General features: G+C 30.2%; 1 protein-coding gene across 2 annotated transcripts; it reads left to right on the top strand.

Annotated features, from left to right (window-relative positions):
• Nucleotides 1-9,051: 9,051 nt before the first annotated feature.
• LOC110613586 (3'-5' exoribonuclease 1) lies at nucleotides 9,052-14,635 on the top strand. 2 transcript variants are annotated; one of them, XM_021754798.2, is made up of 5 exons: nucleotides 9,052-9,130; nucleotides 9,256-9,338; nucleotides 11,290-11,870; nucleotides 12,997-13,172; nucleotides 13,740-14,635. In XM_021754798.2, the coding sequence occupies exons 2-5, from the start codon at nucleotides 9,317-9,319 to the stop codon at nucleotides 14,191-14,193; spliced, it is 1,233 nt and encodes a 410-aa protein (XP_021610490.1). In that variant the 5' UTR covers nucleotides 9,052-9,130; nucleotides 9,256-9,316; the 3' UTR covers nucleotides 14,194-14,635. The 2 variants fall into 2 exon arrangements, with proteins under 2 accessions (XP_021610490.1, XP_043812005.1); XM_043956070.1 differs by lacking the exon at nucleotides 9,052-9,130 and adding an exon at nucleotides 9,139-9,157.
• The last annotated feature ends 235 nt before the right edge of the window (nucleotides 14,636-14,870 follow it).

Raw genomic sequence — 14,870 nt, 5'->3', positions numbered from 1 at the left:
ATGGCTATAAATCAACCATTTTGGAGAATAATTTATGGTGTCTGGTAATTTGGTTTTCTCAAAAAATTGAAGATGTGCAGTTTGGACTTGTTCTGGGATGATATCATTGTGGATGCCAAATTTGTTCCACCATTGGTGAAACCAATATGGAGTAGGGTATTCGAAATTGTCAGCAATATAAAGGAAAAATGAAATAGACATATGGTCATTTTGCTTTAGGAATGTTCGTTCCCAAGCAATTTGATAATCATAATAATTATACTTTGTACTTTGTCCATTTGTCAAAATAAAATCCTTTGTCTGGTGGGGCTCTTGTCCCCACTCTGTCAGAGTCCATACCTTCAGGAGGCGGACTTTACAGTATCTAATTTTGGTTGGATATTGGGGATCATAATTATTTTGCATAAGGATAGAATGGGTTTGAATGAGAATGGATTCATAGTATAATTGAGATTTGCTGAAATTGTCAGGGATATAAAAATGTGTTTTGGGGAAAATTGAGTCACATATTTGGTAAGCATTAAGGTTTGGGTTTTTGGCCCAATACTCAGGTTTTATTGTAATGATATGGTCTTCAATAGGTTTGTATTTGTATTCTGAGGAATTTGGTTCTTGTGAAACTTGTGGACTTTGGTTGGAGGATGAGGCCTGTGTAACAATTTGTTTGAAAGTAGATGGTGTAATAGGTCTAATTGATCCTATAGAGGATTGTAATGGACTATATCTATTTAGTGAAGTAAAATTTGGAGAGAAATTTGGTCTGGGTGATCTTGGCCTAGAATAACTTGGTTGAGTTACTAGTGCGCTCGAAATTGGAGATAATGGTCTATTTATGATGCTAGTACTACTCGTATACAATGGTCTTTGAGTAGTTTGTCCAGAAGTAATTAATTTTGCATTTGTCAAATTTGTTTTTATAATATTTGTCTGAGATCTTAACGAAATCTTCTCTGGTTCCTTTCCTTTGTTGGTCGTCATATTCCCTGCAAAAATTCTCGAGTTAGAAAATCAGCTATGGAATTATCAGTTCCTTTAATATGTTCAATTTCAAACTCAAAAATAGACAAAAATGCTTGTCATCTAGCAAAAATATGTTTAGCTGCAAGATTTTTTACATCTTTGGTCAAAACATCTTTTGCAGCTTTACAATCAACTCTAATGGTAAACTTTTGATTTAATAAGTCACTTTGGAATTTTGTAACACATAAAACTATTGCTAAAATCTCTTTTTTAATTGTAGAATATTTTTCTTGTGTAGGATTCTATATACCAGAATAATATCTTATAATATAATCTTTATGGTTTATATTCTGTTTTAATATTCCACCATATCCTTGGTCAGATGCGTCTGTTTCTACAATCTTAGGATAATTTGGATTACAAAGGTTTAAACATGGTAAGGTTTTTACATGCTTTTTAATTTCTTGTATTAATTTAGTATGTTCTTCTGTCCATGGTTTGTGATTCTTTTTTAATCTATTGTATAATGGTTTGCATAATATTCTTATATTTGGTAAGAAATCAGCAACATAATTTAAAAACCTAAAAATCTTTGTAATTGGTTTTTATCTTTAATTTCATTCGGGAATTTATCTGCAAATTCTATACTTCTCTGAATTGGTACTATAGTATTTTGATATATTTCATGACCTAAGAATCTAATTTTTGTTTGAAAAATTTTTATTTTGGGTTTGGATAAAACCAATCCATTTCTTTTTATGATTTTATAAAAGATATGTAAATGCTTAATATGTTGATCAATGTTTTGACTAAATACTAAAACATCATCTATATAAGTTATGATAAAATCATATGGTGTAAAGATGTCATTCATTATTTTCTGGAATTCACTTGGTGCATTTTTTAAGCCAAATGGCATAATGGTCCATTCATATTGTCCAAATGGTACGGTAAATGCTGTTTTATATTTATATTTTTCATCTATTTGTACTTGCCAAAAACCTGATTTCATATCAAATTTTGAAAAGATTTCTGCTTTATATAATCTGTTTAAGAGATCTTGTTTGTTTGGTATGGGATATCTGATCCATCTTAAAACCTTGTTTAATGGTTTATAATTGATTACTAATCTTGGTGCACCTCGTTCTATCTCAGCATTTTTAATGACATAAAATGCTGCGCATGACCATGGTGATTTACTTGGCCTAATTAAATTTTTGTTTAATAAATCTTGAATTTCTTTTTTACAAAATTCTAGCATTTCTTGGTTCATTTGAATAGGCCTGGCTTTAGTTGGTATATCTTGTTCTTTAAAGTCTGGTTCATATGGTAAAGTTATTATGTGCTGTTTTCTATCCCAAAATGCTGTTGGTAAATCTGAACATAGATCTTGTTCAAATTGTTCTTGAAGTTTTTTAATTTGTTGTTTAATGTTTGGATTTTCTAACTGTTCTTCTATTCTAATAGAATGTAAATCTTTCTTTAAAAATTTTATTTGGTTTTCTAAATTATTAATTTTACTTATGTTTTCTTGTTGAAATAAATTAACATCATGGTAATTAATTGGTGTTATGAATTGAAATATAATATCTTGTCCTAATACATTGGTTTCTAAACCTAATTGTGTGACCTTAAAGGGGTATAACATTTGTAAAAATGGGTTTCCGAGGATAATTTGTGTATTGAGATTCTTAATTAACATGAAACTGGTTTTAAAACATATTCCATTATTACAAATATGTGCACTTGGTATTTTGTAATCTATTTTTACTTTGGTTGAATTTGCTGCAGATAATGTCTATTTAGTCTTATGAAAATATCTACTTAGTATTATCCCTTGATCTATACAGTTCATGTCAGCTCCTGAATCTAACATGGCAATGGTTTCTAAGTTAAAATATTTAATTGTCAAATTTATTCGTACATACCATTTTTGATATTTAATTCTAGTAATATCATTAAATTTTAATGCTTGTTCATCTTCTGTGTCTGTGTCTACTAATTTTTCTATTTTTGTTTGATCCTGATTTTGTTTAGCATGTTGATTCTGTTCTAATTGGTCACATCTATATTTTAATTGTCTAACTTCTAATTTTAATTGTCTTATTTCTGACTGTAAATCCATAGAAGAAATATTGGTTACTGATTTTTTGTTTTTAAACATTTGTTCAATATCTTCAAATTTTGTTGGAGGTTCAGTTTCTTGTTTTATTTCTTCATTGATTAATTTGGTTAATTTTTTAAACATTTTACGTTTTATATTAGAATCTTGCACTTGCTCTATTTGTTCTAATACTTGGTGATATTCGGTTAAAACATTTATCTTATTGTTACAATTGCAAATTTCTCCTTGGCAATCATGGTCATTATCTGTACTACTATTTATTGTTTCTGAAGAATTGTCACTACTATATTCATCATCTAATTCTGAAGAGGATAATTTAATTTGGTCAATCTTATCTAATAATTGTTCTATATTGTCAATTTTTAATTCTAAACCTAATTCGTATATTTTCTTTCTAGCAGAACATTCTTTTGCATAGTGTCCTTTCTGGTTGCATAAATAACATGTTATATTATTTTTATTATTTGGTCTTTTGAAGTTATTCTTTCTATTATAATTATTTCTTTTAAATTGTTTTCTTCTGAAGGGTTTCTTGTCTATTTGTTTATTATATCGTTTATTTTTGTAATTATATTTTTTATAAATCTTTTGTGTCTTAAAAGGTCTATATTTCTTCTGTTTATGTCTCTTTATGGTTCCGAAACCGAATTGTTCACACCAATTTCCTAGTTCTCTTCTAGATTGTCTATTTTCTATTTTTAATTTCTGTTTTAATTTCATATCTCTGCACAATCTTATTCCTGTTAAGTTTACACATGTTATTAAGTCTCCATAGGTTAAATCATCATAGGAAATGTGTCCAAATTTTTGTTCAATTGTTTCTTTGACTTTGGTTGAAAATAATCTAGGTAATCCTGTTAAAAATTTTTCTTTCCAATGGTAGGCATTTGGGTCTGCTAGTGCATAAACTCTTTTTAAGAAATTGTCTTTGTACCATCTAAAATTTTCTAATTTTCTACATTTAAGATTTTGTAATATTTCGCTATTTCTTTCTGTATATAAATCTAAATCTCCTATGAAATGTGATATAATATTGTAAACTAAATATGTTAAGGTAAAAGATTGTGGTTGTCCTGTTGCTGGGTCAATAACTGGTTCACCTGTGGTACTATCAATTCTTCTTGCTGTTAATATATTTGTTTTTATCTCATTACTTAATAATTTATCCCACCAAGTTCTTAATTCTCCAGTAAAACCTAATATGATATTTTCTGCGGCATCTCTTTCTGTAATGCCAACTCTTTGTTTGTAAATATTTCCTACAATGACCATTTCTTTAGTTATTTGTATTATTTCTGTTTCTGATAGATCATCTATGTTCCATTCATAAATATTTTTTGCATTATATTGTTTTTGTTTTCTATCTAAGATTTTTAAATCATCTGGTCTATTATTTTGCCTTTCTATGGTATTTATAGGAACAGTAATTTCTTGGTCAGAGTCTGATATGTCTAAGGGCTTGTATATGGTCTCATCATCTGAAGAAGAAGAAGTTTCATTATATTCAGTTAGAATAGTTATTTTTCCTTTATCTTTATTAGTTCCTGGTTCTTCTATCTTTATTCCTCCTGAAGTGCTAGTTTGTGGAGACTTACTCTGTTCATTTATTATTTTTTGTAATAATTTTGACATATCATTTAATTCTGTTTTTGGATTTATTGTTACTGTATCAATTGGATTTTGTGATGGTGGTATCATTTTTGTGAAAGGTTTATTAATTTGTTTTTTAGCTGGGTCTATATCATATGGTTTTGGATTACTATATCTTTGAGATAAATATATAGTGTTTGGTTTAGGAGTTATAGGAGATGGTGTTTGAGGTGTTTCTATATGTTCTATATTTGTCATTTCTTCATGATTTCTATCTATTTTTTCTTTTATTCTGTCTAATTGTTGTCCTATTATATGTAGTGTTACATTAGTCCAATTATTTTGTAAATTAATATCTCTTATGTCATTACTCTGTATATTTTTAGTATCTACAATTGGTTGCATTCCATGAGATATTTGGTTCTTTTTGAAAAATACTCTATCTAGTGGTGGTCTTTCACATTCATGAGCTATATCACTAGGTCCACCATCATTATTTACTTTGTGCCATTTATGTATTTTCTTTTCTAACACATTTAATTTCTTATCATGAAAATATTTTAAATATGTAAAGAATGGTATAGTTTTTTCTACTTGTTCACAAAATGCAAAGAATTGTTTTTTAATTAAACTTTGTTCTTTTCTGGAATAGGTTTGTAAAAATTTGTCCCTTTTCCCCTGGTTTTGATATGACATGTAGTCAGCTTGAATTTGGTCTTTATCAATTTCAAAGGTTTGAGTTAATGTGTTAATTGTAAAAGTATTCTGTTGACTAAATTGGCTTTCTCCAAATACACCTTCTTGAATTTTAATAAAAAAAATATGTAAACTTTAGATTGTAAATATTTTGAAAATATTAATAATAGTATTTGAATGTGATAAAATGATTGTTGTTTATGAAATAAATATTTATATTTAATTTATAAATAATAAAGATAAATGAATGAAATAAATCAATTTAAATTTTATAAATTAAATTTTATTCCAATAAAGAGGTAAAACAAAATTAAACTGAATGTATTAAAAGAATTAATTGATTTTTGGAGCTAAATAAGATTGACCGATTTCTTTTTTCATTTAAACTAAATATTAATCGATATTACAGATAACTCTCATTCTAATTATTTATGGGTTTAGTTCAATTGATTTCAAATTTCTTTAAATTAATCTAAACTAATAAATCATTATTTAAAAACTTGAACCAACCTAAAATATATTAAATTGAACTAAAATTATAAATTCAATTTAAACCAAATTTGGCTTATCCCTAAATTTTGTACCGTGGATAGGGTTTTAGTATAAAATTATGGACTTTTATTTGTTATTTTATTTTCATAATCAGATTTAATATTTATTTTATATATTGTGTAGTATAAATTTAATAGTAAATAATATATATACAAAGTGTATTCCATTTAATTTTAACATTTAAAGCGAGTTGACTAATAAATTGTTTTATATTATTTTAAATTGATCATTGCATGAGATTTTTAATTATCATAATCAAAATCCTTAATTTTTAAAATATAATAAATATTTGTAAAAATATATATTTCATACTTTATAAATTTTAGGCAAACAAAAATATTTGGTAATATGGTAACTATTTTATAAGATATTATTTTAATAATTGAAATTCTAAAATGTTTAGATAAACAAATTATAGTATGGTAACTATTTTTTCATAAAAATATATTTGAGCTATACATAAAAAATAATTAAACCAAATAAAAATCTAACATTCTGTTTGGAGTTTTTTCTTTTAGATTTTTATTTGAGCTACAATATACGGTAGTTAAGCTGCTGAAAATAATATTTATTGCAAAATTAATTTTAAAATAATTATATTTAAAATTTTAATATATTATTCTTAATATACTGTGTTCTGTTTTTTTAAGAAACATAGTATAGTATTTGTATTATATTACAGTACATTATAAAATTCATTTTTGGTTACATTATTTAATTGAGGGCTAATTTTAATATTTTGCCTAGTTTTTATAATTTAATAGTTATTCCATTTTAGACAATTATTTTAAGATATATCACAAATTATTGAGTTATATTATTATATGAAATATATAATTTACTTGCAATTTCTAAAATTTCCCAAAAATATCCAGTAACCCTTAAAAAAAAAACAGAATATCGAAAAAAAACAGAACATGGCATTACTATGGGACAAGTCATAAAAATATCCAACAAAATAATCATCACAATCACAAGGTCATTATCAAGCAAAACATAAAATGATCCAAGGGCACAGAATCCTCCAACTGTGATTTTTTTTTTTTTAAACAAAACTCCTGATTGTATTAATAAAATTTCATCAAATAAAAAGATATATCATTCCAAATAAAAAGACAATTATACTTAATAGATTTTTTAACAAAAATATGAGCAGTTAGAGTAGTATTACGACAAATCAATCTAACAGAAATATTATTTATTGAGTCTAATAAATATTTACAATCATTTAAAAGCAAACTCTTATATAAGATAATTTAGCAAAAATGCTTCTCAAGCGCCTGTCTAAACTTCTGCATAAGATAATTTGGCAAAAATACTCATCATACTTTTTCATCTCTCGAGCATAAATCATTAAAGTCTTCCGAATAAAGTTACGGAATAGAGTTTATACGAGATAAAACTTGAATAAGATTTCAAAACTGACATCGTCGTTGCGATTCCGAAAGTCCATAATAACCAGTAAACCTCTATTGAACATTACATTCCGAAACAATCGAATCAATAAAATTTGAAAATAAATCAACCCAAGAGACAGACATATAACTCATCCACATTAACGAAATACCTCCTCTCAATCCTTGTCTATTAACTGATAAGCAACCATCAAAATGTAAAAAATTATGAAAAAATTCCATATGAGAACTAAGAGTTTTTGTTTCCATAAAAAATAAAATATTCGGCTTGTAACTAGTAATTAAATCATTCAATGCATTAATTGTCTGAAAATTGTCAACAATTCAAACACAGGACGATTATTGATTTCGGCTATTCTAACCTTTAACGGGATGAACTGCTTCATTGTTGTCTGTCAAATTAACATTCACAGGAGTGTTATTAGAGGCATCCTACTAAGAGGAAGAAAAACCTATAACAAATTGTTGTCTGTCAAATTAACATTCACAGAAGTGTTATTAGAGGCATCCTACTGAGAAGAAGAAAAACTTATAACGATGTTTATGTTTAGTATTTATTGGCTTTTTTTAGCATCATCATTTATTTGGTCTACACTATTCTCATCAAGTTTTTTCAAAATTAATATTATTAAAAATTTAAAATAGATATAATTTTATCTTTAATTCCATAATAAATATCCTTATAAAGGAGGTTATAAATCTGCTAAAAAAATTTATATATTTTGAATTATATATAAAAAATATTTTTATTATATAAAAATAATAAATAACGATTAAAATATCTCTAAAATTTTTAATAGAGTCAATAATATTTTTTTTTATAAAAAAAATAAAGGGAGAGTATAGAAATATAAAGGAACAAAGAAATAAAAATCATATCTTCTCCAACTGCGATTTTTATCAGGTTTTATATTTGTACACAGAAATAAAAAAATATCTTATAACCTGCGCCCACCAACGGGACACAGTTAAACCACCATAAGTTCGACACGTGTAATATTTGTTAATTTTTCTTCTTTCCCTAATTTTAATGGGACTTGATTGGGACCTACTCAACACGCAATTCTTTTCTCTTTCTCGTGTATGAATAATTTTAGCAATTAATAAATTAAATATTTTTATGTAAACTTAAATAATTTTTAATATATAGCTCCATTCCATAATATTAATCATTTTTAAAAGCTATTATAATAAATAATTTTTTGTAATATTATATAATTTTTAAATATTGGTACTTTAATTATGTGCTACTATTTTAACTATATTATAATTTTTGACAAAAAAAGCTATACTATAGTTTAATATAGCCGTATTCAATTCAACCATTATTAAATTCATCTAAAATATTTTTGTATAATTAACTAATTTTGTATAAAAATATAATTATTTATAATTAAGAATAATTTTTACATGTATATTTATTTTTAAATGATATAAAAAATATTATATTTTATAACATCAACTTTTATAGTTATAATTGATGGTGTAAAATCAATTTTATGTATATATTAATTATTTTTTAATGAATTAAAATACATTTAATGCTTGGCATGTGCATTCTGTTAAAATAAAGTAAATGAAGAAAATAAACATTTTATGTAGTCATTTTATGATTTCAAAAGAAAAAGGAATCTTATATATATTTTTTATTTAAATTCAAATATCTCCTGTATAATTTTTTTATATAAATTTAATATATATATATAGATTAATTAATTAAATAAAACTATAAAGAGTAGCTTCTTATTTGTACAAAGCTTAGCTATCTTCCACAATTTCCAAATCACACCAGGTTTCTCTCCTCTCTCCGTCTCTCTCAGTCTCTCTCTTTCTCGCCCTTTCTCTCCTTTTTATCTCTGGAAATTTTACTCTCTGTGGTTTTTCGGGTTTTTGATTCTGTGTGATTGCTGGGTACAGGTGGGCAAAACAGAGTAAGATCTCATGTACTCGCTGGTGGATCTTTATTTAACGCAAGATCATGATGGCCCTTGAAAATAAAGGTACCTTCTTGTTTCTTTAATTTCATTGCGGGTTATGCTTTTATCTTTGTGAATTCATGTTTCGATTTATGATCTATATCAGTTCGTTGCTTAATTCTCTGTGTCCAATTATAATCGGATTTATGAGTATTTGATTCCCTTGTTGTGTAAGAATGCAATTATTGGTTTCTACTGTACTGGGTTTAAATTATAATTACCAGAACACAGTCTTGTTTCTTCTTTCCCCTTTTTTCTGGTGTGCTGGTCACTGTGTGATCATAGTGTACTATAGTACTCTCATGCCGTATGGGGTTTGATGAATGTGGTTAGGGGGATTTTATTAATATTTTGGCGCTGTTAAATTATTTGGGTTTTATTTGGAAGCTTCAGTTTGTCCTTCGGTGGGAGTGCGGATGCTGCTAAGACTTGAATGTTTAGACTGCTAATAGTATTGGGGGGATGTTTAATCTTATGTTCAGCAGAGATTTGAAACAAAGGATGATGATGATGGGATGCCCTTTTTTTTGCCGGAGAAAGATTGTTGTAGGAGCGAATTGTAGTTAGAATTAAGCATCGGCATTTTGCCAATTTGCATCATTTGAACTTTTGGCTCATGCTCTCCTTTGGTGTCGAGTGTAGTTTTACAGATACCAAATAAAGATCTGGTTATAGGGTTGCATATTGTTCACTCGAACCTAATTATAGCGTTGGCCTTAGCTTGGTTGTATAAAAGTCTACTAATGTTCTTCTCATTCTGGAGCTCACTTTGTGTGAGAATATCTGAAGGAAAGCTGCATATGACTAGAGTAATCTGTTACTGGTAGCCGTTTAAAATGTATCAGAGTATTGCTTGAATTTATTGGAATAGTATATCAGTTGTCCTTAGCTATGAGGATTTTGGCTGGGCAAAGATATAGGTCTTGTACTTCTTTAGAGATGCTGAAATGCTGATAACGGAGGTTATTTCTTCTGGGTTGTCTGAACTGAACTTGGTTTTCAGCACTTATGTTCATTTGTGCTTGATGAATAACATTCTCATTTAACATGTTGCATGATTCTCTTTATTTCATATAATCAGTGGGAACGTTATGTATCATTTACTGGTTTTGAAGGCCCCTGTTCCCTTTATGCCTGAGGCCAAAAGAAAAAACGGGTGTAATGGCTGTTATGTGTATTACTTAACAGTCATTATTGACTGTAAGTAACAAGAATGGCCGCCAGTCATGTGTTTCTTTTTTTTGGTTCAGAGGGGAGCTGAAAATGCTTCAGTTTTTTGTTTTTGGGTTCTGAGGATTTCCTTTTCTGTTTCTCGCTCACTGTTTCAACTCTCCACCTAAAATTTTCTGCATTTTACAAAAAATTTTACACTTTAAGCTAAGATCATCAATTATTTGGAGTGAAAGAGAGCAATCGACACCCATATTTTGCAATGAGTGAGTTATTTTTTTCTCTTTTTGGTTATTTTGCTCATTTATTTAAGAAATTATGTTTTATATCAGGTTTTCTATGCTTATTATTTAACTATATATCTTACTTTTTCATATTTAATATCTATTTATTTCATGAAGTTTACAAAATTTTCAAAAAAAAAAAAGTGTAATAGACAGTTACTCGTATATTATGGCTGTATAGGTCAGCTTCCGTTACTCGCAAATGCAATTTAAATCCATGCTCCAGGCCTTATTGGTAAAGCCTGGTTGGGTTCCATCCATGCCCATCCCTAATTAGAACTATATATCATGATACATGTTTCAGTTGATAATAATTGGGTGAAAGAGTGGATGGGATTTATTTGGGATAATTGGATGTGGGTGGCTAGCCTATATGCCAAATGTGCTTGTACCTGGCACCTCTTGTTTGTATTTTTGTTCTGCTGGATGGTTAATTATGGTTGATGGTGATGATAAATTCAAATCCACTTTCTTTTTTTTTTTTTTCCTGAGATGTTTGTTGCTTTGACTTGCTATTGCAGAAACTATCCAAAGGAGCTGTGAGGCATCCTTAAAATGCCTCCAGACCAATGGATTCCCTTATGGGAATTCAATTGATGGCTTTCCAGAGCTTAAAGAAGAAACTAGTGCGCACTCAGGTGGGGATGTTGTGGAACCAGTTCACTCAATAAGCAGCGAATTTCTTGAACTTCCCAGTGAATTTCACAGCAAACCTACATACCATCATGATTTTGGCTCCTGGTCAACCTTCTACCCTGATTCTCAAAAGGTTCAGCAGTGCCAAATGAATTGCTTTGAGGGTCAATTTTATCCTTTTCCTATGGAAACTCGATTTCAGTATGCCCCATTTAATATGTACTCCCAAGGTTGCCCCTATGAGTTCCATTTCCAAGATTTTCAGTATTTTGTAGTCATAGACTTTGAGGCTACTTGTGACAAGGAAAAAAATCCCCATCCGCAAGAGATAATTGAGTTTCCATCTGTCATTGTGAGCAGTGTAACTGGCCAACTAGAAGCATGTTTCCAGACATATGTGAGGCCAACTTGCAATCAGCTCCTAAGTGATTTCTGCAAGGATCTGACTGGTATCCAGCAAATCCAGGTTAGTTTGGGGCTTGGACATCCTTTGCCTCGTAGAAATGAGACCTAAATATGCATGGTGCATGTAGTATTTCTTGGCAGTATGCAATGCATATTGTACTTGAGCTGTTCTTTTTTGTATTTAAAAGATAGTTTATCCTCAGTAACAGACTCGCTAATGTCAGCAAGTCATTGCTGGGTAAGAGCCAGATTAGGTTGATTTTTATTTTCTCAAAGGAAGAGACATCACTCTGAAGGGCTGGAGATTTGTCAAATAGAAAGTTCTATGACTATGCTGTTGCTGTTGTATTTTTTGATATTTTACGACTTTTGCAAGTCATCCTATCTGTTGGAGACCAAAACCTTTGGACCATAATGTGACATAACCATCAATCAATGACATGAAGGTCTGGTGGATTGGCATGGGAAGTGCTTGATTTTGATGGTGTAGTTAGTTGCCAACAGCCTCCATGTGCCATCCTCTTTTCATGTAAACTACATTTTGTGGTGTGGTGGTTAGAAAAAGTCGAACATGAATAACATGACCAATTAGATTTAAGGCGGGTGGATATCAGCAAATAATGATGATGAGGCATTTAATGCTTATTTAGGGAGTATTTCATTCTGCTTTTTTCTTTTTGGACATTCTGCTGTGTCATGAACTCTGAAAGGAAATCAATAATTTATTCAGTGTATGATACTAAGATTTTTCAAGATTTTTTTGCTTTTACTGTCTTGAATCCCATGTTGGTTTGGGTTTAGGCACTCCACCCTGCTTTTGGGGTAAATTAAGCTTGACTTAAATTTAACATGGTATTAGAGCCTCTCACTGATGTTGGACTCCCGTAAATATGTCTGCTCCGGTGTAGGGGTGTGTTGAATCTCACATCGGTTTTGGGATAGATGATATGCTCCCTTGTAGGGCTTTAAGCACTCCTCCAGCTTTTGGAGCGAGTTAAGCTTGGCCCAAATTTAACATACTGTTTTAGTAATTATAAGTTAAGGGATTTGGACTTGATTTTTGTGGGAGAGTGTCCGTATAGCATCATTATTCTCCTATTAGCATCCATTTTATCAAGAGTTCCCATCCAGACCGTTTTATAGAATTTATCTTCTGTTATGTTGATCTAAGTTTCTGTTGGCTTCAGGTGGACAGAGGTGTCACTCTGAGCGAGGCACTCCTTAGGCATGACAAATGGCTTGAGAAGAAGGGGATAAAAAACAGTAACTTTGCTGTAGTTACATGGTCAAACTGGGATTGCCGGGTGATGTTGGAATCTGAGTGCCGATTTAAGAAGATCAGGAAGCCCCCTTATTTTAACAGGTGAGGTGGTCAGATAACTTGTTGATTTGAACATTGCATGATATTATATGTTCTCTGTTGTACAAATCATTTATTAATAAGAAAATTAATTTTTAGTCTCCGTGGTTTAGTGAAACTAACTGCTTGATTCATCTATTTACAAAAGCATATCAATTAGTCCCAATTTGTTCAAACCATTAACTATTTGGTCCCCTGTTTATTTAAGTCATTTGTAGTGTGTGGAATGACTAAAATACTTCCCTAATTGGTTCCTGTTTGATCCATCTATTTACAAAAGCATATCAATTAGTCCCAATATTTTCGAACCACTAACTATTTGATCCCCTGTTTATTTAAGTCATTTGTATTGTGTGGAATGTGACTAAAATACTTCCCTAATTAGTTCCTGTAGTTTCAAGACCATAACTAGTCAGTTCCTACAATTTCAAATTTCTCTCTCTTTTTCTTTCAATATGTGTGTATATATATATATATATTCTTTTTATTGATGCTTTCAAATAAATCTAATAAACTACTTGTAAAGTGGATATTAGTTTGGACCGATTTTCATGTATTTACATTTTTTAGGTGGATCAATTTGAAGGTTCCTTTCCATGAGGTGTTTGGTGGTGTTAGGTGCAATCTAAAGGAGGCTGTGGAGATGGCAGGCCTAGCCTGGCAAGGCCGTGCTCACTGTGGACTGGATGATGCCAAAAACACTGCTCGCCTACTTGCCCTGCTCATGCGCAGGGGTATTAGATTTTCCATCACAAACTCACTTATGTGGCAGACAACTGATGGTTCATTGCCATGGAAGCCATCCCCTGACCATCTGTCCTTCTCACCACATCAACCCTACAAACTGAAGGAAATGCATATTCCTGTTTTCCAGTATCACCCCTTCTGTTACTGTGGAGTGAAGAGCAGTAAAGGAATGGTTCGGAAGCCCGGGCCAAAGCAAGGGAGCCTTTTCTTTGGCTGTGGCAACTGGACTGCCACTAGAGGTGCCCTCTGTCATTACTTTGAATGGGCATCTCCCTGACTGAAAACTATGGGAAGACCTCTTTATGTTTCGTCAAAGCATCCTAGAATCTTTGGGATGTAGCATGTAAAAAAAAATTGAAAAAAGGGATGGAAAGAAAGGTAGTGTGGCCTAGTGGGTTGTCTCCTAGTAGAAGCTTTTTATGTGCATCAACTGTTTGGTGAGGTTTCTTCTTAGAGAGTAAAGTATAAATTAGTTAGCTCAGTTGCTGAAGAGTGTGGTAAACATGGAAAAAATAGGGAGCTACAACCTGTAAAGCTGACTTGTTGACAGGGGAACAAATTGGGAATGCAAGGAATGGGTAGTTAGGAGTATTAAGCTTTACATGCTCAGACATGGTAAATTATCTTATCATAAATAATCTGTGAGATAGAGACAAATTGGGTTTTCTATGGATTTCTAATGCCAATATGGGTAGAAGTACTTGCCCTCAGTTTGCTGATCTTTTCTTTTGGTCCCTCTGATTTTCTTCTTTCTTTTTTCTCGTTGAATCCTTGGCTTGCCAGACATGAGCTACGCGCATGGAATTGTCTATTAACCACAAAGTACGCTTTTATGTAATATAAGATATTAGGATGAATTGATTGTTGTTTTGTTGTGTAGAAAAGGGCTTTCCAATGGGAACCTATTTCATATTAAAACTTAAAGGGGCTTATAGTCAATCATAATGTTTATGA

The sequence above is a fragment of the Manihot esculenta genome, chromosome 4 (genome assembly GCF_001659605.2).
Source record: "Manihot esculenta cultivar AM560-2 chromosome 4, M.esculenta_v8, whole genome shotgun sequence".
NCBI lineage: Eukaryota > Viridiplantae > Streptophyta > Magnoliopsida > Malpighiales > Euphorbiaceae > Manihot > Manihot esculenta.
This window is presented reverse-complemented; position numbering and strand designations above follow the sequence as displayed.

Bases quoted from the DNA above. Each gene is read 5' to 3' on its own strand.
- LOC110613586 (XM_021754798.2), top strand. From the start codon at position 9,317: ATGATGGCCCTTGAAAATAAAG. The intron at 9,339-11,289 runs GTACCTTCTTGT...TTGCTATTGCAG, and splicing joins GATGGCCCTTGAAAATAAAG to AAACTATCCAAAGGAGCTGT. The intron at 13,173-13,739 runs GTGAGGTGGTCA...TACATTTTTTAG, and splicing joins AAGCCCCCTTATTTTAACAG to GTGGATCAATTTGAAGGTTC.